The sequence below is a fragment of the Pongo pygmaeus genome, chromosome 6, assembly GCF_028885625.2.
Source record: "Pongo pygmaeus isolate AG05252 chromosome 6, NHGRI_mPonPyg2-v2.0_pri, whole genome shotgun sequence".
Lineage (NCBI taxonomy): Eukaryota > Metazoa > Chordata > Mammalia > Primates > Hominidae > Pongo > Pongo pygmaeus.
The window spans coordinates 35,875,611-35,899,431 of NC_072379.2; the positions used below are offsets into that span (position 1 = coordinate 35,875,611).

Consider the following 23,821-nt stretch of genomic DNA (forward strand, 5'->3'; position numbering starts at 1 on the left):
CAATTACTTAATCTAAGAATTTTTGTACCAAGAATTTTCTAGTGATTAGCCCTACGTTGTTGTAAATGACATTCTTAAATGTGTCCATACTTTATTCCAGGGGCAAATATTTGTACGGTGTCCTGCTTTGACATTTGTATGGATTCCTATGGATTTTATTTAGTGGTTTCTCTTTTGTTGATGATGATAGAACACTTTTAGAAAGGTTTGAAACCTTTTGAATCTTGAGCGGATTTGGAAGCCCCACCTGCCTTCTTTTAAGAATGTAGGAATTGTATCTGCTTTGAGCTTGTGCACGCTAACACCCTACTTCTTCCAAGGTCCTTGCTCAGTGCCTTCATGTCTCAGCATCACAGCCTGGAACCTGGAATGCCTCCAAGCCATAGAGAGAAGCAATAAAGATGTCCCAGTGGGGCTTCTGGCTGGGGCCCTTGCCTGTTTCTGTCAGCGTGAGCCCGACCCTACCCTTGGAAGTAGGATTGGGTTGTCCCATTATTGCCCTGTCAGGGTAGGTGGTATTAAAGCAGCTTTTGTCTTGCTTGCACTGTGAGTCTGTTCTGTGTATAAGGCTCCACTGTGTGGATCACCTCTGCTTAATGCCACCTTTTGAAAAATTCTACCACCAAAGTTCTTCCTTGGATAGTGAAGACATTTTTGAATGTTTGTATTTGTTCCTGCTCTAGTTGGTCAGTAAATGCATTGATGGGCGCCATGGGACTTTGGACCCATTCCTTTGTCATCTTTCATTAACAGTCTTCCTAGGCTGGTGGTGATGTTGGGCAACTTAATGCTTCCTGAAGGTTTTAGATACTACAGGAGCTAATAATTTATTGCCAAGTAAGTGAGGAAACTTTGGATTAGATAAAGTTGGTTTTTTTATGGCACAACATTTCAGAAAATTTTGTGTGCCACGATGTATTGTGACACTTTAAAAGGAATATGGCTAGACTATGGTGGTTCCAAATTTTGGGGGGTCAGGGGGTGGAGCTAGAACCCCTCTTGTGCTGATTATTTCATTGGGCTAGTTTTTTCTTTCTTTAGTTCCGGGATACATGTGTAGAACGTGCAGGTTTGCTATATAGGTATACGTGTACCATGGTGGTTTGCTGCACCTATCAACCTGTCATCTAGATTTTAAGGCCCCCAAGCATTAGCTATTTGTCCTGATGTTTTCCCTCCCCTCAGTCCCTCTCCCCTCCCTGACAGGCCCTGGTGTGTGTTATTCCCCTCCCTGTGTCCATGTGCTCTCATTGTTTAGCTCCCACTGATGAGTGAGAACATGCAGTGTTTGGTTTTCTGTTCCTGCGTTAGTTTGTTGAGGATGATGGCTTCCAGCTTCATCCATGTCCCTGCAAAGGACATGATCTCATTCCTTTTTGTGGCTGCATAGTATTCCGCAGTGTATATGTACCACATTTTCTTTATCCAGTCTGTCATTGATGGGCATTTGGGTTGGTTCCATGTCTTTGCTTTTGTAAGTAGTGCTGCAATAAACATATGTGTGCATGTATCTTTACGGGCTAGTTTTTTCATAGAGTCCTCTCTTTTAAAAAAAATCTGTATTGAGGTATAATTCACATACCATACAATTTACTCATTTAAATTTGAAGTATATAATTCAATTATAATTAGTATATTTACAGATATGTGCAGTGGTGTGTGTGTGTGTGTGTGTGTGTGTGTGTATACACATTGCTGTGGTCTGAATGTATCACCCAAAATTCATGTGTTGAAACCTAATGGCCAACATGATGTTATTAAGAGGTGGGGCCTTTAGGAGGTGTTTAAGTCATAAGGGTGGACATAGATGGGATTAGGGCCCTTTTAAAAGGGCCTGAGGGGGAATGGGTTTGCTCTCTTCTGCTCTTCCACCATATGAGGATACAGCATTTATTCCCCTCTGGAGGGTGTGGCAACAAGGCACCATCTTGGAAGCAGAGAGAGGCCCTCACCAGACACCGAACCCCAGTGCCTTGATCTTGGACTTCCTCTCCTCCAGAACCATGAGAAATAAATTTCTATTATTTATAAATTACCTAACCTGTGGATTTTGTTATAGCAGCACAGACAGACAGAAATTGATACTGAGAGTGGGGTGTTGTTATAGCAAATACTTAAAAGAAAAGTGGGATTGGGTAATGGGTAGAGGATGGAACAGTTTGGAAGTGTTTGCTAGAAAAAGCCTAGATTTCTGTGAACAGAGCATTAAGAATGATTCTGGTGAGGGCCCAGAAGAAGAGGAGAGCTGTAGAGATAACCTATGTCTTCTTAGAAATTTCTAAGTGGCTGTGATCAGAATGCTGGTAGAATTATAGACAGTAAAGCCCATTCTGCTGCGGTCGTATATGGAAATGAATATCTTATTGGAAACTGGAGGAAAGACAGTCCTTGCTACAAAGGGGCAAAGAACTTGGCTGAATTGTGCCCATACTCTAGGGCTTTGGGGAAGGCAGAATTTAAGAGTGACAACCTAGGATATTTGGTGGAAGAAATCCCTGAGCATAGTGGTCAGCATGCTGCATGACTTCTCTTAATTGCTTACGGTAAAATGTGAGAGAAGTGAATTGAAAATGGAATTTATAATCCAAAGGGAAGCAGAGGCTGGGCACTACGGCTCATGTCTGTAATCCCAGCACTTTGGGAGGCCAAGGTGAGAGGATTGCTTAAGCTCAGGAGTTCAAGACCAGCCTGGGCAATATAATGAGACCTTATCTCTACTAAAAATAAAAAAAAATTAGCGGAGTGTGGTGGTGTGCACTTAGCCCCAGCTACTCAAGGGGACTGAAGTGGGAAGATCGCTTGAGCCTGGGAGGTCAAGGCTACAGTGAGCCATGATTCTGCTGCTGTGCTCTAGCCTGGGTGACAGAATGAGACCCTGTTTCCAAAAAAAAAAAAAAGGAAGCAGAATTTAAGGATATGGAAAATTTTTAGCTTGCCCAGGTTGTAAAAACATGTTTGGGAGAAAACACTAAGGGTGTGGCCAAGTGACCTTTTGATAAGGAGATTAGTGTGGATAGAAGGAAGCCAGATGCTATTCATCAAGATAATGGAAGAATGATCCTGAAGGCATTTCAGAGATTATCAGTGCTGCCCCTCCCATCAGAGGCCCAGAGTACCAAGGCCCAGGGAACAGAACTATGTCAAAGGAGAGGCCTTGGGCGTCTGCAGGACCTCAGCATTCACTGCCCAGCATCACTTCTCTGCTCTCTGCATTACAGTGCAGCCTTCCTTGGATATCCCAGCTGTAGCTCAAGGGGGCTCAAGTGCAGCTAGTTCCATTGCTCTGGAAGGCACAGGCCATAAGCCTAGGTGGCCTCCACGTGGTGCTAAGTCTGCAAGTATGCAGAGTGCAAGAGCTGTGTATGCATGGCTACCTTCACCTAGATTTGAAAGGATGCCTCAGAGAGTCTTGGGCTCAGACAGAGAATTGCTGCAGGATAGGTCTGCTGCAGAGACTCTTGCTAGGATAATGCCTAATGGAGCCATAGGGGCAGGAGTGCCAAAAAAAGCCCCCACTAGGGCAATGTCTAGCAGAGTCTTGTGGCTGGGGGCACACCAGCGAGCTCCCACAAGGGCAATGCCTAATGGAGCTGTGGGGGTGGGGCTGCCCTCGAGAGCCTGTAGCTGTAGAGTTACCAGTGTGTAGTACCAGCCTGGGAGAGCTGCAGGTACCCAACTGTAACCTGTGAGAGCTGCTGTGAGGGCTGTGCCCAGCAGTTGGTGGCAGGGCTGCCCGGGTCCTTGGGAACCCAACTCCTGCCCCATTGTGTCTGGAAGGCAGGACATGGAACCAAAGATTTATTCTCCAGCCTTACCGTTGATTTAATGTTTGTCCTCTTTGGTTTTGGATTTGGTTGGGAAATGTTACCTCTTTTTTTTTTTTCTTATTTCTCCCTTTTGTAATGGGAATGTCTGTTCTTTGTCCCCCGGTTTTTTTTTTTTTTTTTTTTTTTGGAGACAGGATCTCGCTGTGTCATTCAGGCTGGAGTACAGTGGTGTGATCTTGGCTCACTGCAACCTCTGCCTCCTGGGCTCAAGCTATCTTCCCACTTCAGCCTGCTGAGTAGCTGGGACTACAGGCATGTGCCATCATGCCCAGCTAGTTTTTTTTTTTTTTTTTTTTTTTTGGTATTAGAGATGGGGTTTTGCCATGTTGCCCAGGCTGGTCTCGACCTCCTGAGCTCAAGAAGTCCAGCCGTCTCAACCTCCGACAGTGCTGAGATTACAGGAGTGAGCCACTGCTGAAGTCTGAAGTACTTTGCCTCAGGTTGAAACACATCTTTGAGTCTCACATGTCTGATTTAGATGAAATTTTAGACTTCAGACTTTTGAATTGATCCTGGCCTGAGATAAGATGTTGGGGCTATTGGGATGGAATGAATGTATTTTGTATGTGAGAAGGACATAAATTTGGGGGACTTGGGGTGGAATGCCATGGTTTGAAAGTTTGTGTCTCCTTATGGCCTTATCACTTCCCCAGTGCAACTGTATTAAGAGGTATGGCTTTTGGGAAGTGATAAGGTCATGAGGGCTCCAGTCCCATGAATGGATTCTTGCCCCCATCAAAGGGCTGGAGAGAACTAGCTAGTATCCCCTTTTTGCACTTCTGCATTCTGCCATGTGAGGGCACAGCAAGAAGGCCCTCACCAGACACCGAATGCTGGCACCTTGATCTTGAACTTCCCAGCTTCTAGAACTGTGAGAAATAGATTTTGTTCTTTATAAGTTATCCAGTCTCAAGTATTTTGTTATAACTGCGGAAATGAATAAACACACACACATACATTGTATATACAGTCTTCAATTAATATATTCACAGGTATGTGCAACCACCACCATAGCCAATTTTAGAACAAAAAGAGACCCTGCACCCTTTAGCTATCATGCCCCCACTCCCTGCCATCCCATTGCTCCCCCTGCTTTCCCAACCCTAAGGAACTCTACTTTCTGTCTACATAGATTTCCCTGTCCAGGACATCTCATGTGAATGGAATTGTCTGTGGTTTTTGTGAGTGTCTTCTTTCACTTAGCATAATGTTTTCATGGTTAATCTATGTTGTAGCATGCATTAGTAATTCATTCCTTTTTATGGCTGAATAATATTCCCTTGTATGTGTAGTCCCAGCTACTCGGGAGGTTGAGGCAGGAGAATGGCATGAACCCGGGAGGCGGAGCTTGCAGTGAACTGAGATCGCACCAATACACTCCAGCCTGGGTGATAGAGCGAGACTTTGTCTCAAAATAAATAAATAAATAAACAAACAAATCAGTTCTCTTGTATGTATATACTACTTTTGGTTTATTCAACTGTTGATGGACATTTGTGTTTCTACCTTTTGGCTATTGTGAATAATGCTTCTGTAAACACTGGTGTATAAGTATCTTTGAGTACTTGCTTTCCATGTTTTTGTATATATGTCTAGATTATAATTGCTTCATTATATGGTAATTCTATGCTTAGCTTTTTGAGGAACTGCCAAACTGTTTTCTAGAGCAGCTGCACCATTTTACATTCCCAATAATAATGCACAAGGGTTTCAATTTCTCCACATTCTTGCCAACACTTGGCATTTTTCATTTTCTCTCCTCTCCTCTCCTCTCCTCTCCCCTCCCCTCCTCTCCCCTCCCCTCTCCTCCCCCCCTCCTTTCCTTTTCCCTTTCCCTTTCCTTATCCCTTCCCTTTCACTTCCTTTTCCCTTTTCCCTTCCCCTTCCCCTTCCCTTCCCCTTCCCCTTCCGCTTTCCTTCCCCTTCCCCTTCCTCTTCCCTTCCCTTTCTTCCTCTTCCCCTTCCCCTTCCCCTTCCCCTTTCTTTCCTTATAGCTGTCCTAATAGGTGTTATATCGTTTGGCTGTGTCCCAAATCTCGTCTTGAATTGTAGCTCCCACAATTTCCACATGCTGTGGGAGGGACCTGCTGGGAGGTAATTGAATCACGGGGTTGGGTCTTTCCCATGCTATTCTAGTGATAGTGAATAAGTCTCATGACTTATTCACTGATGGTTTTATAAAGGGGAGTTTCTCTGCAGAGGTTCTCTTCTCTTGTCTGCCACCATGTGAGACATGCCTTTCACCTTCTGTCATGATTTTGAGGCCTCCTCAGCCACGTGGAACTGTGAGTCCATTAAACTTCTTTCTTTTGTAAATTGCCCAGTTCTCTGGTATGTCTATCAGCAGCATGAAAACGGACTAATACAAGGCATCAGATGATAGCTCATTGTGGTTTTGATTTGCTTTTTGTTGTTGAGTTGTAGGAATTTATATATTCTGGATATTAATACTCTATCAGTTATATGATATGCAACTTTTTGTCCCTTTCTGCAGGCTGTCTTTTCACTGTCTTCATAGTGTCCTATGATGCACAAAAGTTTTTAATTTTTGGTGAAGTTCATTTATTTTATTCTTTTGTTGCCTGTGCTGTTGGTGTCATATCTGAGTAGTCATTGTCAAATCCAATGTCCATATAAAGATTTTTGCGTATGTTTTCTTCTAAGAGTTTAACAGAGATAATTTTATTTCTTCCTTTCCAATTTGGATGGCTTTCATTTCTTTTTGTTACTTAATTGCTCTGGCTAGAGCTTCCAATACTGTGTTAAGTAGAAGTGACAAAAGCAAGAATTCTGTCTTGTTTCCACTCTTTGGGGAAAAGCTTTCACTATTTCGCCATTGAGTATGATGTTTGCTGTGGAATTTATAACAGACATTAACAGATATTTAATTCCCTTGCCTTGGTGGAATGTTTCGGGAATGATTCTGTATTCTTTGACTGTCCTGGGACTCTGGAAGCCCAGAACAAGGTGGCTGGGGAGTTGGGAGACACAAGTAACATGATTTTGTTCTGTGTTATAGTGTGGTGTCAGTTCACCTTTCTTTCCAGACCTAGTGGCCATTTTGTAGTCTTGAGGGTTGCAGCAAACGCCTTAGGTTTTGAGTGGTCTTTCAGAGGCAAGGGGGGTTCTTATAACAAGGTTCTCACAACTTTATTCCCTTTTTGTCTCAAAATGATTGAGACCATAGGGTGGTGGTGATGTTGAAGGAGGTCACCTGAATAGATCCACATCCCCATCACAATTTCACTTAGCCTCTTGTACTTCAGTACCACGTTTAGGGGACGCACGTGCCATTCAAGTGAGGTTGGCTTTGTAATGACTTTTCAGGGTGGATTTTGGCTTCCTACAGGTAAGAACTTTCTACCTTTGTAATATCCTGACTCATGAGTTGAAACAATAGATATGATGAAGGCCCATGCCCCATTTAGAAGAGTAAGTTTCATGTTGCCAGGTCAGAAATAGATCCTCTTTCCTCTTGTTAAGCGTTGTGCCGAATCCTGAGAGTGGTAATCCCGCAGCAGGCAGAGAGAGGAGGACGTTGCCCTGAAGTTGTGGGGAGGTCTGGGGTTCATTCCTACTGGGCTGCGGGTTCTGGTCTCTTCTACCAGTTTAAACAAAATGGCACAGATAGCCAAGCGCAGTGTCATTTGAGAGTAGCACGAATCTTGGGCGCCGATGTGTGCTGTTTAGTTTTGGCCCCTGTTTTAACACAGGGAGAGGGCAGATGGTGAAGCTCTGGCCACCTGTGAGTGTTGGCAACCCCAGGGGGGCAGTCCGTCCTGCTGGCTGTACTTTGAACTGGAAATACTGGACATATGACATTTTCCTTCTGACTCTCGCCGTTCGTGTGGCTTATGCAGGAGGCAGGGGAGGAACATTCTAAATGACCTGGAGCTATGCATCTTGCCAGAATCAACAAGCAGGACAAGCCTTTGGAGAGAACAGTTGAGCCACTTTTCAAAGGCAGTGACCCTCTGGGACCCCCTACTTCAAACTGGCCCTGGAGGAGTAGACTGGTGGAGTGGACTGGAATGGAATGTCCTGCTGATTGTGTGGAGCAGGCTGAGTTGCACATGGTTTCTGGCCAGTGATGTTCATTTGTGTGGCCAGGTCTCAAACTCAATATTGTTTTTAAGAAAATCTTTCTGAATGAAGAAGTCTCCATGGACTCTTACTCCATAAAAGCTAAGATTCTTTGCAGAGTTTCATTGGGCAGCAGTTCCATGTCTAGGGGTGGAGGTTTGGCTTCTGTCAGACTGTTCCACAGGGCACATTGAAGTCCTGGGTGCTGGGCAGGGCTGAGATTCCCAGGGGAGCACCCCCAGGGCTGGGTCCTAGGGCGCCTTGACACTGTTAAAAATTACTGAAGGCCCCAAAGGGCTGTGGTTATGTGGCTGTATATATTGAAATTTATTATTTTAGGAATTGACAGGCATTTAAAAATATTTTTTTCTCCATATAAAAAGAATATTAACCCATTATATGTAAACATAACATCTTTTATGGAAAAAAGCTGTATTTTCAAAAACAACAAAAAAAATGAGAAGAGTGGCATTGTTTTTGTACTTTTTAAATCCATTTAATGTCTGCTTTAAGAGAAGGTAGTTGGATCCCCCCCCATCCCCCCACCATCTGCAATCAGTCGCATGCTATTTGGCCTCTAGAAAACTCCGCTGTGCATTCGTGACGGAATGCAAGGGACAAGGACACATCATATCTTACTTGAAGATAATTTTGGCTTCACCACTCCTGGAGGTCTTGCCATAGGGGTAAGGTCACTCATACCTGGGTACTATGTGAGAGGCTACCACAGGTGGAAGCACAGGTGTGGGGATTTAGGCAGAGACCTTGGAGGCCAGGGGCTGCAACACCCCCTCACTGAATTCAGATAGAGAGGTGCTTGGGAACCACCAGTTCCTCTGGTTGTTCTCTTGTGTCTGTTGTTTGAATCAGAAACTCAGCAGCTTAGGCCTCAGAGAGATCTTGAGGATACTTGGTCCATAACTATTATGTGCCAAATGAGGGAACTTAGTTCTTCAGTCTTCTAGAAAGACTTTATCCCTTTTTGTGTTAAAACGTGGATGCAGCCTGGAAGTGGTAATGCTAGATGCTGCATACCACCTTGATGGAACTAGATGAAGTGATTAGCTTCAGTCGCCTGAGTCTAGAGAGCCTGGGACCAGGCAGGGCAGCAGCATTTGAGGGACTCTTGGCACAGCTTAAGTGTGGGGGCTGTGATGCACAAGCACAGGCAGCTGTCTCTCTGTCTCTTCCCCCAGTGTTTGTTGAGCCAGTGTGATGTGTCCTGTGTTGGCTGCCCAGGTATATACGACAGTTTCTATCCTCAGGTCACCTTTACTGGGGGGCAGACTGAAGGTTTGTAAAAGAAACTGTGATACCAACGTCATTCGATGATCCACCCGAGAGTGCCTTGGAACAAAGGAGTGTTAATCGACAGCGACCGGAGAATAAGAAGGGTGGCTTTTTTTTACCTGACATGTAAAGGAGCCGAGGAGAGAAGGGTGTTGCAGAGAAAGCGGGGATCTGCATTCTTTTCCTCCCCACTGCTGTTGCAGGCTGACAGTCTTTGAGTACACACACAGATGTGGCTGTGTTGTGCCCTGTCAGAGGCCCTGTGAGTCTCACCACCTCCTGAAGCACAAAGGTCCTTAGTGTGGTGCTCAGAGACCCCTGAACCATGGGGTGCAGGGTGCACAAAACTGGCCATGAGCTGACTTTGTAGAAGGGCAGCCTTGGAGGGAGGGCGAGACATTCAGGACCGTGGACCCATTTTCCTCTGTCAGGAAGGATGGGGGAAGTGAAGAGGACCTGATCTATATTTGCCAAGAGAAGCTAAGCAGGTGGTTTTGGCGGATATGAAGGACAGGTTCTTTCTTGGGTCCCAGGACACTCTTTCCTCCTGGGAAGCTCAACCTCCTGTGTGGCTCCATGGCTCTGGTCAGATTCCTGACTACTTAGCATCACAACAGTGGAGGACAATGGAATTCTAAAAAGATTTAGAGGAAACTTAGACAGTTTGAAATTCGATTGTTGTGACTCTTTTAATGGCTCAAATTGTGGAGAGGAGGATAACTCGTGTAATGAAATACTAAATACTAAGAGTGGATTTTGATGGAGTGAAGGAAGTTTGAATTAGCTTTGATTAGAACACAGCCTCATCATGGGGACTCCATTTTCATGGGGAGTAGTGGATGCTTTAAGATGGATTCCCCTGAGTTCAGAGGTGGGCATCAGAGTGATTTGCCTGCATACCAGTCGTGTCTGTGGTCCCGGCTAGCTTTCTGTTCATCAGCCCAGTGAATGGGGCTCCACTTTTCTCCCTTTGGCTTTGCCTCTGGTCCAAGAAGCAAACTTCCTGAAATAGAAAAGGAGGAGCTGTTCTTTGGCCAATGATTTGAGAATAGCTAGAACTAAAGTTACCAACTGTGGAGGGCGGTTCCCTGTGGGCCTCATCAACAGCTGAGGGCCCCTTTTCAGACACCTGTGAACAAGCGCCTCCAGTATCCTTGCATGCAGCTTTTGCAGAACTGATAAAAGCAATGGTCGGTCATGCTTGCCACAAGCTGCTTCTGTTGAGATCATCATTCTACGATCTTGATCAATGGGTGAAGTTTGGTTGCACTTTTGGCATCTTGCATTCACAGACCTACGGAAACCAGATTAGGGAACATGTTGGAGGTGGCTCTGTAAGTGACAATGCTAAGATTGAGAACATAGTGATCACATGGTAAGTGTGTACTGAGTGAATTAAAGAATACTGAATTTCAGGACTAAGGGGAAACATAGAAAGAGGTGATTATAAAGGAAGTGAAGACAGAACTCCCAGCTGACCACAATGAACCTGGGGGTTTATGAAGGCCTTATTAGGGCAATTGAAGTCTTAATTTGGGGATTGAAGGAGGTAGCAATGGAGTCTTAAACTTTTCTACCCAAATTGCAAGAGCCAGGTAAAAAGAGAATTAGTGCAGAATCTGGTATTTGAGCTTCCTGCATCGATTTTTCTAAATTATTTGCCAAATTACAGGTTGTTTACTTTCTTTAGTTAAGGCACCACTCAGGGTTTGCCTTTGTCATTGCACAGTTTGTCCCCAGGTCATGGGAGCTGAGGCTGTGTCTAGGTGGCTGCAGGCCTGAGAGGTGTCAATGATGGGGTGGAGCTGGGGGTGTTGGGAGAGGTTTGAGCGGACCTAGCTGGGCAGCACCATAGGGCTGCTGGGTAGGTATTTTTGGGAAGCAGAATGCTGAGCTCTCACTCAGAACCCCAGTGTAGGAGGCAGATGATTACCTGAAACCCTCTGCACGGAGAAGGAACCGGCTTTGGAGAGCATCATGGGTTTCTGCTGCTTCCTCAACTGGTCTCCCCAGTTCCAGAAAGGCAGAACAGGTCATTGAGAGGCACAGCTTGGGCATCTGGATTGTAACACAGGAGCAAAGTGGTAGATGGGTCATGTCTGTGAATGAGGTGTGAGCAGCCTAGTGTAAGACACAGTCAGGGTCCCCAACATGGTGGGCCTAGTGGCTCACTGCTGGGTCTCATTTAAGAAAGATACCTGGATAGGATGACGTAAGAACTGTCTCTGGGTCCCCAAGGATGGGTTGGGAGCTGAAGTGTACCTGCAGCTGGCCAGGAGCCGCAGGGACTCTTGTAGGTATGGAGGGTATGGCATGGGGGCTGCCATACTGTGACTCAAGAGTGTGATGGGTGGATGTGGGCCTCAAAGTGGGCCAGTTCTGCCCAGACCAGAGCATTCTGCTTCCTGTGGAGCATCCCTGGAGTCCTTGTGACCGTGTGGCCAGAGAGCATGGTCTTGGGGCAGGCAGATGACAAGAGGCCGTACCAGGATGGAAGTCGTCTGCATTTGGAGGCAGGAAACAACACAGGACTCTCCCTGCAGTTGGTGAGCATACTCTTAAGGTGTCCTATGCTTGCCTGCACCTGCCTGCCCTATACCTTCAGGATCCAAGTGTCCTTTTGGAACTGAAGGATCAGGAGCCAGAGGGGCCGGCAGTCTGGTACTCCTGCCTTGGGCCTCTGGGCGGGCATTCTGGTACTCCTGCCTTGGACTTCCCGGTGGCCGGGCAGCAGGTACCTGGGAGGATGTTGCACCAGTTTGTGCAGGAGACCAAGAGAACTAAATACAGGAGATCATGCACACTCATTAAAAAAGAATACTGCAGAAAAGTTAGATTACATTGCTAGATAAAGTCATTTTTAATGTGTCCACACCCTGTGTCAGTTTTCAATCTTGTGCGACCTGCCTACTGTATGATAATGATGCATTTCAGAGCCATTAATCATCGTTGCCAACCATTCCTGTTTGTAGGAACCCTATGTTTCTATTGTCTTTGCGAAATTCTTGATTTTCTGAGTTGAGGATTGGTTTTCCTTGTACATGTTTATGTAGACATTACCCTGAAAACCTAGAACACACAGTAGTTACTTACTGAATGTACTAATTATATAGAGAATGAAAAGATGTCATCATCTTTAGAATAGAATGCCAGGCCCTAGTGGGCTCTGGTGTGTGTGCTGGTGATGGGCTAATGTTGATAACTGGCTGTTTGAGGGTGGTGGTAAAGTGTCCAAAGCACATTGACTGTTTCCCCACAGCTTTCTTCATTGAGGAGAGGAGAGATCTTAATCAACTGTGCACGCCTCTTCACTCCAAACTATTACTCCTCGCACAGTTTTAATGATTACAATTACATTGTGTTTCCTCCACAAGCCAGAATGTCTTTCCTCTTTACTTTTGAGGTGTATCTTTTTTCTTTCACTTCCCCTTTTTTTTTTTTAAACTCCTTTAACTTTTTTTAAAACTCCTTTAAGGGAAGAAGAAAAGGAAAAGAAAGTAAGAAAAAGAAAAGAAAATAGAAGGGCAAAGTCTTTCAGTATTTCCAGAAGCTGCCTGTATAGAAAAGGGCCTGTGCAGTTAATATTCATGTGACTTGGCCTCAAGCACTTAATAGCCTCATTGTGTTTAGGTATAGAGCAGTGATTTCTCTGGAATTCCTAGAAAGGGAGGAGGAGCCCTCCACAAGGGCAGAGGGGGATCACAAGGGACCCTGAGTATAGGTTTTTGTGTGAGGAGAAGCATATAGGACCCTTGGCCTGAAATTGGATGAAAACATTCTTTCTTAGATAAATTTTAAAGTTGCGTGAGTAATTTGTGATCTTTATTTTAAATAGTCGAACTCAGAAGTCTGTAGAGAGTGAAATTCTCATTTCACTTCTCATGGCCCTCCTTTGAGGTTGGTGTTAGGGTTCTTTTGGCTCCTTTTGCTCTGTGGAATTAACTAATTACTTTTTTATTGATGCATAATAGATAAACATAGTTTCAAGGTACATGAGATAATTTAATGCATTCATGTAATTCGTAAAGGTCAAATCAGTGTACTTGATGTACCCACCACCTTAAATATTTGTCTTAACTTTAGAAACATTCAAATTCTTCTCTTCTTGCTATTTTGAAGTGTACAATAGATTATTGTAGACGGTAGTCACCTTATTGATTTATTTAATTAAGTGTACTTATTTCAAGAATGAGCAGAAATAAGGCCTAGTATTATATAAATCAATAAGGTGACCATATATTTGTACCCATTAATCAACTTTTTTTTAATCCTCCGTACCCCCCTACTCTTCCCTGTCTCTGGTAACCACCAGTCTACTCTCTGTCTTCATGAGATCCACTTCATAGCTTGCACATGAGTGAGAACATGTCATATGTCTTTCTATGCCTGTCTTCCATGTTATTGCATGCTGTTGCAAATGATAGAATTTCACTCCTTTTTTATGGTTGAATAGCACTCCACTGTGTGTATGTACTACCTTTTTTAAATGAGTTCATTGTTTTTGGACACTTAGGTTGATTCCATATCTTGGCTATTGTGAATAATGCTGCAGTAAACACGGGAGTGCAGATGTCTTTTTGATACAGATCCTTTCTTTGGGTATATACCCAGCAGTGGAATTGCTGGATCATATAATAGTTCTATTTTTAGTTTTCTGAGGAACCTCCATATTGTTCTCCATAGGGGCTGCACTAATTTACATTCCCACCAACAGAGTACAAGGGGTCCCCTTTGGTACATTCTCCCCAGTATCCATTATTCCCTTTTTGATAATAGCCATTTTAACTGGGGTGAGATGATATCTTATTATGGTTTTGATTTGTATTTCCCTGATAAATATTAGTGTTGAGCATTTTTTGGATACACCTGTTGGCTCTTTGTATGTCTTCTTTTAGAGATGTCTGTTCACATGTTTTGCCCATTTTTAAATCGAGTTACTTGTTTTTTTGCTCTGGAATTGTTTGAACTCCTTATACATTCTGATTATTAATCTCTTGTCAGATGAGTAGTTTGCAAATAGTTTCTGTCATTTTCTCTGTTTGGAATTCCTGGGTGCAGACACCCACAGATATACTGCTTTCCCCTTTTTACGGCAGTGTTGCTTATTCCTGGTGCTTAGTTCTTTGCCTCCTTTATTAAATACTTGCCTTCTCACAGAGTGCTGTGTGAAGCACTCTGTGGGAATTGCATCATTTCATCCTTCCATGAAATTGGGACTGTTTTGTTCTCAGTTTACAGTTGAGGAAATTGAGGCAGAGAGTGGCTGAGCGCTTGTGCAGGCTGCCCCTATCCCAGCTGGTGGAGGCTGGGTTCTGAGCCACTTTCACAGCTGCCTCCCACAGACCAGAGCTTATGTCCCCGTGGCTCCTTTAGAGCTTTTGCGTGCCTTCCAGTGCTGCTTCCCATGCTGGAGGAGTACTGTGCTCTACTATATTTAAGTCGGCTCCTGTCCAGGCATGTTTTTCCATAAGTTCAGCAAAGATTTGAGCCACTTGGCCCTGTGCTAAGAGATGGGATACAGCAGTAATCAGGACAGATAGAGTTCTCGGCCTCAGAGCTACCTCTTCTTGGGAAAGGGACACAAAAAAAGTTGGCAGGAAGAAGAACAGCACTAGCAAGCCTGATGTGTTCTGCAGAAGAGGCAGCCAAGGGCTGAGCTATAGACCCGTGTGGAGAGGATTTGGAGTGGGTCAGGCAGCCTGATCCCTCAGGGTGGACGGGGACAGGAGAGGGTGGATGGGGAGCCTTGGTGCTCTGAGGAGGCTACCAGTAGGGGAAGGTGGAAGGCAGCTGGGGCCACAGGTGTTTGAAAAAATTCCAGATACAAGGCAGAGAGCATGCAAAGGCCATGAGGGAGGATAGAGTCTGAGAACCTGGAGGAGGCCAGGCTGGTGAGCGAGGTGACTCCAGCATGGGACAGCAGTGTCTGGGCAGCCTGGTGAGGAGTCAGGAGCCACACGGGTCAGTCTTGGCAGCTGTCGCTGAGAAGTCGGGTGCATTTGAAGTACAGAGGGCAAAGGTGTCACCTCATGGGCTCCCCAGAGCTAGGGCTGGTTGAGTGGGAAGCAGTGAGGATGCTTAGAGACAGGGCAGCTGAGTCCCAGTTCAGATGAGGGGCAAAGGCCTGGAGTTGGCCCCAGAGATGGAAGGGAGTGGATGACTCTCAGATGCTTCTGCAGCCAATGAGCTGGGCTAGCGGATTACATGGATGGAAGGCAGAAGAGAAAGTTAGGAATGGAGAACGCTTGTTTCTGCCTTGTGCAGTTTGGTGGGTGCCATGAACTGGGGGAGAGGAGTGATTTGGGCAGCCACATTTAGGTTGCTTCCAGTTTTTCTGTATTAAAGTGTGTAGTAAACATTCCGTGTGTGTGTATGTGTGTATGTACACGTGTGTATGCATGTGAGTCTTTCTGTAGGATAAGCTATTCCAAGTAGGATGCCTGCGCCTAAGACTAAAGTCTGAAAGCTGCTGCCCCCACTCCAGCGGGCCTCCCCATGCCTGTACAGTGTGATCCCACCTCCGGTTTAGGGGAGCCCTGTTGCTGTTCAGGCCATCCTCAACTCTGGGTAGTCCCAGTCCTTTTAATTTTCAGCTATCAATTATAGCTCATGTGTTTGTCTATGTCTCCCTGGCTCCTAGTGAAGTTTAGCATGTTTCACATGTCTGTTTCGCAAATTGTTTGCTTCTATCCTCTCCCCATTTTTATGTTGGGCTGCTTATATCCTATCTCTTATTTCAGTAAAGAAGAGATTAAATGCAGATTGTTGGCTGCGTGGTAATGGAAATATTTTGTCCCAAGGCTTTTTTTTTTTTTTTTTTTTTTTTAAGACGGAGTCTTGCTCTGTCGCCCAGGCTGGAGTGCAGTGGCGCGATCTCGGCTCACTGCAAGCTCCGCCTCCCGGGTTCACACCATTCTCCTGCCTCAGCCTCCTGAGTAGCTGGGACTACAGGCGCCCACCACCATGCTCGGCTAATTTTTTTGTATTTTTAGTAGAGATGGGGTTCCACCGTGTTAGCCAGGATTGTCTCGATCTCCTGACCTCGTGATCCACCTGCCTCAGCCTCCCAAAGTGCAGGGATTACAGATGTGAGCCACTGCGCCCCGCTGGCTTTTTGCCTGTCTTTTGATTTGTCTATAGGGTCTTTTGCTGAACAGAAGTTAGTTTTTCCTTCATGGCTTCTAGGCTGAGAATCTTGCTTATGAAGATCTTCCTCACTCAGATTTTATAACATTTTTCTTCTGTACTATCTCTTAGTAGTTTAGTAGTTCTTGTAATGTTTAAGGCACATATGGGAGGTGAGGATATGACTGTGGGATCTTACTGAGCATAAGTTGCCAGCTATCCATGATCTTATTTTTAATTTATGTGTCATCATTCACCTCTGGCTGCATTCTCTTACTTTTATTCTGTCTGTTCCTGTATCTGTAAATCAGCAAGCTGAGTTCCTTGAAGACGGGGCCTTCCTTGGGAGGATATTGCTTTAACTCACTGATGTGGAGGTGGAGTGGCCGTCAGCAATGTGAGGGCTTCCCTTTAAAGGAGGTGGTGCATTTCTAACCCTTCTGATCTTCTTTTGGCTTCCTCAAAAATTTTTTATTTTCTTCAAAGGATCTCGTATATATTCTTAAGTGCGTTGTTTTGGTTGCTTCTGCGAATTAAATCATTTTCACAATTAGACTTCCTAGGTGTCTTGGAGCTGCTGTGCAGAAGGGCTGGGGACGGTTTGTAGTTTGCTCTGGGATCGCAATCTTACTAAACGTTCAGATCGGTTCTAATTATTTTTCAGTGCATGGTCTTACATTTCATCTGTAAATAGCGACGGTGTATTAGTCTGTTCTTGCACTACTATAAAGGAATATTTGAGACTGGGTAATTCATAAAGAAAAGAGGTTTAATTCACTCCTGATTCTGCAGGCTGGACAGGAAGCACGGCAGCATCTGCTCGGCTTCTGAGGCGTCCTCAGGAAACCTACAATCAAGGTGGAAGGCGACGGGGGAAGCAGACATGTTTTATGTGGCTGGAGGAAGAGGAAGAGAAGTGGGGGGAGGTGCCACACACTTAACCAGGTCTCTTGGGAACTCCATCACAACAGCACCACGAGGATGGTGCTAAACCATTCATGAAGGATCCATCACCACAGTCCAGTCACCTTCCACCAGGCTCCACCTCCAACACTGGGGGTTACAATTTGAAATGAGATTTGGTGGCGACACAGAACCAAACCATATCAGACAGTTTTTAAAAATCTTTTTCAATTCAGTATTTACACCTTGTTTCTGTTTCTTACTTCACTGTGTTTTCTAGACCCCTAGAACAGTTACATCTGATACTGCCATTGTGAGCTTTCTGGCCCTAATGTTAATGGGGATGTCATTTGTGCTTCTTCATTACGTGTGCCACTTGCCTGCTGGAAGTTTTGGATAGATGCCTTTTATCAGGTTAAGGGGGTTCCTTATTTATACCTCATCACTAAAATCTTTCATTCCTGGCATGCAGGGGATTTTAAAAGAAATTCTGTTACCTTCTGCGCTTTGGATTTCAGGCTCACTCTAGTAGATTTTCTTTTCCCTAAAAGGAAATGATAAAATCTGTTCCAGCAAGTGATAGAAGAATCAAAATGAAGAGAAATTTTACAATTATTGTAAAAGTTTTCTATTTTTTTCCTTATGGTACAACTGATATTTTATTAAAATCACAAACTATGTGGCAGGGATTCATACATCCAGGTATCTGTTGACTTGCATCTTCGCTCTGCCATTGATTAACTGTGTGGCCTTGGCATATAATTACCGTCTCCTAGCCTTGGTTTCTGCATCTGTAAAATGAGGTAACAGTGCTGCCTCAAAGGATTGATATCTAGTTGTTCTTAATTAAAACCCACCTATCTTTGCATGTTGTGTTTTGTGTCTCACATGCCTTTACTTCCTTCAATTTGATCTTCAAAAAGCCCTCCCATGAGAGATTGTAAAGCATTTGGTAAGATTCTGACAGGTAATAGGTTGTCAATCAAGGGTGGCTGCCATTGCCCTGAGTACAGTTATCATAGCTGTCACCACCATCTTGGGTGGCATCATCTGGAGAGTCAGGAATGGCTGTGAGCCCTGAGATTCTAGTCCCAGGGATCCTGTATGCTCGATTGTGGAGTGAAGACACGTGCCCACTCTTGTTTCAGTGTAGCTTGTATAGCACGTGGTGCCATGATAAAAATACTCATGTTCGTATTTGCAGATTTGACTCTTCTGGATGAACAGTAGCATGTATTTTTGTGCCAAGTACACACTATTTTAACTACTTTTGCTTTAGGGTGCATTTTACTAGATGATGAGTAATTCTCCCTTAATGCTCTATGATTGACCATCTTACCACTTATTTTATTTTGTTAGTTTTAGGATTATTCCCCTGGTTCTAAGAAAAAAACTGCTTGAATTTAGATAGATACATACTACATTTCATTTATAAAGTTGTTTTGGATATTTATATTACTTTTAAGAGAATTAATCCTTATGATGTTTAATCTTTCCATTTAGGAACTTAGCGTGTTTCCATTCATTTAGGTCTTTTTATATCTCCTAAGTAAGTGCTATGATATTTTATGGTTTGTATAGGATTATTCTTAGGGCTAACCTAAAATATGCATACCTATGTATATAAACTATTGTGAGTGTGGTCTTTTCTGTAGGTTTTCTGCTCAGTTGCTGTTCTGTGCATGTGTGCATGTGTATTTATCTTGCCTCTCACCGCTGTGCTGGCCTTTGGCTAGTTTTAGAGCAGTGTGCTGCCTCTTTCAGGTAGGCAGCCTCTGACCTCCCTGTGCTTCTGGTCTGTATGGCCGTAGGGGGAAGCACGCTCTCCAGCTAACCCATCTTTGTGCTTGCTCGGCTGGTGGCTCCTGGAGGCCCCACACTGAGGATTATTGGGCCTGTTGGTCCTGCTTGACCCTGAAATTGAGACCTAGGTGGAGTCTGGGCCTGTTTACACGTTTTGGCTAAGTTTTGTTGGTTTCAGTGATGGTGGCAGTTCAGAAGCTGCTCCCGGAGTGTCCGCGTGCTGCCCCCTGGCCATTCACCGTCTCTGTGGCCCTCTCCTGGTGTCTGCTGGTGGACAGGTTAGTGAGGGAAGAAGGACCTTCCTAGGATTGGGCAGATGAATGGGTCCCTGGCGGCTGAGTTGCTGCTGAGCCTTTCTGTATGTTTGGTGATTTGAAAGTACAGCCTCCCTCCTATTCCACAGCTTGTGCGTCTGTGGGTTCCACATCTTTGGATTCAACTAACCATGGATAAAAATATTCAGTCCCCCCCACAAACAATCAAATATAACAATAAAACAATAAAATCAAATAAAAACAATACAGCATAAACAATATAGCATTTACATCGTGTCAGGTATTGTAATTAATCTAGAAATGTTTTAAAGTCAATGGAAGTGTGTAGGTCATATCCAAATACTATGCCATTTTATACCAGAGACTGGAGCATCCTCTGATGGATTTTGGTGTCTCTGGTGTCCTGGAACCGATCCGTCATAGGTGCTGAGAGATGATGTTGGCACTGAGGTGGGATGGTTTCTGTTTTCGCTTCCATCTGCTGCGCGCTTCTGTGGGCCTCCTGTTCTATCATCTTCACCAGGAAAGGAGCTGTGGCTGCTGGATTTGCATTACTGAATGAAGAGGCCAGAAGATACACCTGATAAAAGTGGTGTGAAGTTGGGCGTTTCTTTTTTTTTTTTTTTTTTGAGGCAGAGTCTCACTCTGTCACCCAGGCTGGAGTACATTGGTGTGATCTCGGCTCATTGCAGCCTCGACTTCCTGGGCTCAAGCGATCCTCCCACCTAAGCCTCCTAAGTAGCTGGGACTACAGTCACCCACCACCACACCCAGCTAATTTTTTAAAAAAGATTTTTATTTGTAGAAACAGGGTCACGCTATATTGCCATAACTGGTCTTGAACTCCTGAGCTCAAGCAATCCTCTAGTCTTGGCTTCCCAAAGTGTTGGGTTTACAGATGTGAGCCACTGTGCCTGGCCTGTATTTCATAGTTGTTGTTTCAGCTTTAAGCTGTCCACAGGTCCTGGCAATAGCATTCTGAAATTTTATAATTACTTTTTAGAAATGTTCCTTTTAATTCCATTCTATTTACATATTTCTCAATTTGTCTTCATAAGCACCCTCTTACTCTGGGAAAACACAGTCATCTCTGAGTCTCTGATATCAGTACAAAATGGAGTTTAATTTTTTTGTTTAACTAAAAGTATTCTGTCCCCTTCTGAGAAGGCCTAGACTTCACTCTGGAGCTCTCTGGCTGAACAGGCTGAACACCCTCGTCATGAAAGTTAGGATTTGTTGAGTGTCTAAATAGTCACTGTTATTACTCTAAATATTTAGTGTGAGAAAGCTAGACAGAAGGAAAACTTTATATTAGCTCAGGAATTTTTGGAAGATATCAAAGATACTAAACAGAAATCAAGAGGCCCTTTGTTTCTGGGATATTTTGGAAGTAAGTTAAGACATTATTTATTTTTCCTCAGGTTAGTATATTCTTTAAGATCTCAAGTTTAAGTCGTATCTAACTGGAAACTGCAGAAGAAGTCTCTCCTGACTGATAGGGAAATAGCTGAGTGAGCCCTTTAGACTCTGTAACTTCTGTCCAGTGGTCCGGGTCAGCGTGTGAAGCGTGCTGGTCTACTCTCGGGGTGTTGGTGGTCTGGGTGTCGGTGCCAGATGAGGCTACTGTAAACAGAGCCGAGAGGTTGTGTTTGTAGCAGGCTTTCCTCTGTGTGTTGATGGGCGGGCACTGAGGTTATTGAGGAGGTGTTGTATCTTACTAACTCTTCAGTTTATCAGGTTCAAAGAGCATGTTGTCTTTGTTTTGTCAACTGTAAAGACTAATATCAACTTCCTAGAAAATAGACAAAAATGGATGAAGTGGTGATGGGTTTGATAGGACAAGTATATTTCACTTTACCTCAGTGATGTATTTAATTTATCGTGACCATGAGAAAAAGCAAACCTTTCAAGCACATGTCTTACATTTGAAGCCACATGCCTGAAGATGCCTTGGGAAGTGATCCTGGGCATTTGAATCAGAATCGAGGAAAAGATTAGGCTCTCTAGAGATGGGACACACATCAGGATATGAGAATTAGAGGTGATTCATATGCTGTTGTGATGGTGACCGTAAGTCCATTTCCCAGTGTTCCCATTGCCATGTCACAGACCCTCATACCTGTTTGCCCATGCACCCTTTAAGATACTAGAACTAAGAAATATTCTAGTCGACATAATCATCTTGATACTTTCCAAACTTCCAAATTCTTTGAAAGGGTTAAAGTGATACCCTTAATAAAATGCTTTTGGATAGGCAGGTGATGTTCAACTTTGATCAGTCTCATGATCATGTATCACATAAATTCCCTTTTGGTCCTAAAAAGACCAGCATCCCCTTTAAACATTAGCAGGCTTCATAGCTTGCAGGTGGCTGGTGTGTTTCACAGCTGAAAATGGGAGAATTATTTGGCGTGTTGTAGTTAATGATGACTATACATTTGTTTAACGTTTGCTATACGTTGAACCCTGTCCTAAGCCTTTACATGCATTAGCTCATTTAATCCTAATAAAAGCTCCGTGAGAGAGATACTATTTTCATGCTGATTTTGTAGCTGGGAACACTGAGCCCCAATGACTCAATAATTTGCCCAGACATCAGCCGCTAAGGGGTGGCATCTGGAGATGAACCAAGACTCTCTGGTGCCTGGATTTTTAGCAAGCATGTTCAGTGGGACCTGTTTCAAAAAACAGCCATTTGACTGGTCTTCTTATATCTGGGCCCAGGACTTCTTGATGTCAGGTAAGAGGCAGGGGCAGGTTTCATTTTCACCATTTAACAATTAGGAAAATGTAGCTTCTGACTCTTTCATGGAGGGATCTGTTGAGATCATCCACGTTGTAGGCAGGGGACCTCCTCCAGCACAACAGTGATAGGAGGCTCCTGGATGGCACCCTTGCTGCATGCCAGTCACACTGCTGTCATTCTCTGTGTATTTCATTTAAATATGTTGAAATCCAGTGGCATTCCAATGCAGTGTATTAAAATCCTCAGTGAGGTGGGTTTTATCCCCATGCTCTGCAGTGGGACCAGAGCCTGGGAAGACCAGTGAGTTGCCCAGGTCACTATAAAGTCTCCTCTGGTAGGGGTTTCAATTGGTCTCCACCCTTTTCTCCATGCCTAGAACCCACCTGTGAACTGAGGGCTCCGTGCCTTGAGCTCTCAGTTCATAGGACTTGAGTGATGAATCAAAGATCAGAGCCAGAATTGGAACCCCAGGTCTGCCTGCTCTGCACCCCTCTCGTGGAACACATGTGCGCCATGCAGAGTGCCCAGCGGGATGTCTGCTGAGAACAGTACCAGGCATTGTGGGCTGGGGCCGGGTCTGACATGGAGGCAGGTTCCTGCTGGGTGGGCTGAAGGTTGTAGCCTGGGAGGACCCTGACCTGGGCCCGAAGTGAGTTCTAGGTAACTTTGCCTTGCAAGAGGGCAAAGGTCTGTGTGCTTCATACCCCGCCTGCCTTGGAGGCAGCGTGCTTTGGAGACGTAGAGATGTGTGGGCAGTGAGCAGAGAGCCCAGGGCATCTTACCTCTGTCCTCTGTCTCTGGGCATCACGTGACAACTAGAAACCTACATCTTACGTAGTCGCGTCCTTGTTTTGTTCTTCAGAACACTCTTAAATGATCTTCCTGGAGAAAAATATTTCATGTCTGTTTTAAAAGTTTTATTCCTGGGCTCAGAGTATAAGTTCATTTGTATAAATTCTACGGAAGTTCAGTGATGGCCCATTTGACTTTCCAGCTTTGGCGCTGACCACGATGCTGAGCAGGAAGCAGCAGCTGCAGGCCCAGTGACTGGCGGCTCAGTGACCAGCAGCCCAGTGACCGGCAGCCAGGTCCTCACCTGGGTCCTCTCAGTGAAGCCAGGGTGGCCGCCCCAGCAGACAGCGCTACAGAGCCAACTCCTGACAGGTAAGCCCTATGCGTGACACTAGTCACTAGTGCCTTTCTTTGCAGGAGAGTCGCCTGTTCAGTATTCATTAAGGTGCTCAGTGAATGCGTGTCACTGTAGGTAGAGGCCTGATACCAGAACCTTTATTCCAAGGTTCCCAAAGAGAGTCTCCCATCTCTCCCTCTCCTCCTCGGCTCGCCTCTGCCTGGGAACACCGGGCTGAGTCGGGTAGGGACGGGAGGACCTGGGCTGCAGCAGAGTCGGGCTGTGCACACTCTCCTTGCGGACATGCCTCTGGGCCTCACTGGTCTCCCTGTGCCCTTCCATACGGTGGGGGTGATGCTGCCTGCCTCCTGGGTCACTCTGGGCACCCCCTGTGAGCCTCAGGAGTTGGTAGCTGTTGTTCTGAAGGTGGGCTAGAACACAGTGCGGGAGGGTCTTGACCTGTGCCTTGTTGCTGATGTGTGTGTTAGTGTGGCCCTGCCTCAGTCAGCACTGAGATTGAGGACCCTGTAACTAACGGAGGACCAGGGCAGTGTTGGCGCCCCTGCCTTCCCTTGGCATGTCAGCCTCAGGTGGCCCTTTCTGGGAATGGACCTTCTCTTTGTCCTGGTTGGCCCAGGGT

The 23,821-nt window shown here is 44.9% G+C and overlaps 1 protein-coding gene across 12 annotated transcripts in view; it reads left to right on the forward strand.

The window, feature by feature from the left end:
* The window catches only part of GRB10 (growth factor receptor bound protein 10), a 203,482-nt gene that overhangs the window by 14,428 nt on the left and 165,233 nt on the right, over window positions 1–23,821 (forward strand). For 8 of the 12 annotated variants that reach the window (XM_054494417.2, XM_054494419.2, XM_063667313.1 and 5 more), the window contains exon 2: window positions 23,047–23,216. The exons of 3 other annotated variants lie outside the window; for them this stretch is intronic. Coding sequence is in view for 2 of the 9 variants with exons in the window: in XM_054494419.2 (XP_054350394.1) it covers window positions 23,047–23,216 (170 nt within the window). In the remaining 7 variants the exon portion in view is untranslated. Of the gene's footprint in view, window positions 1–23,046; window positions 23,217–23,821 lie in introns of those variants that run through there. One more of the 12 variants, XM_054494407.2, reaches the window with a different exon arrangement.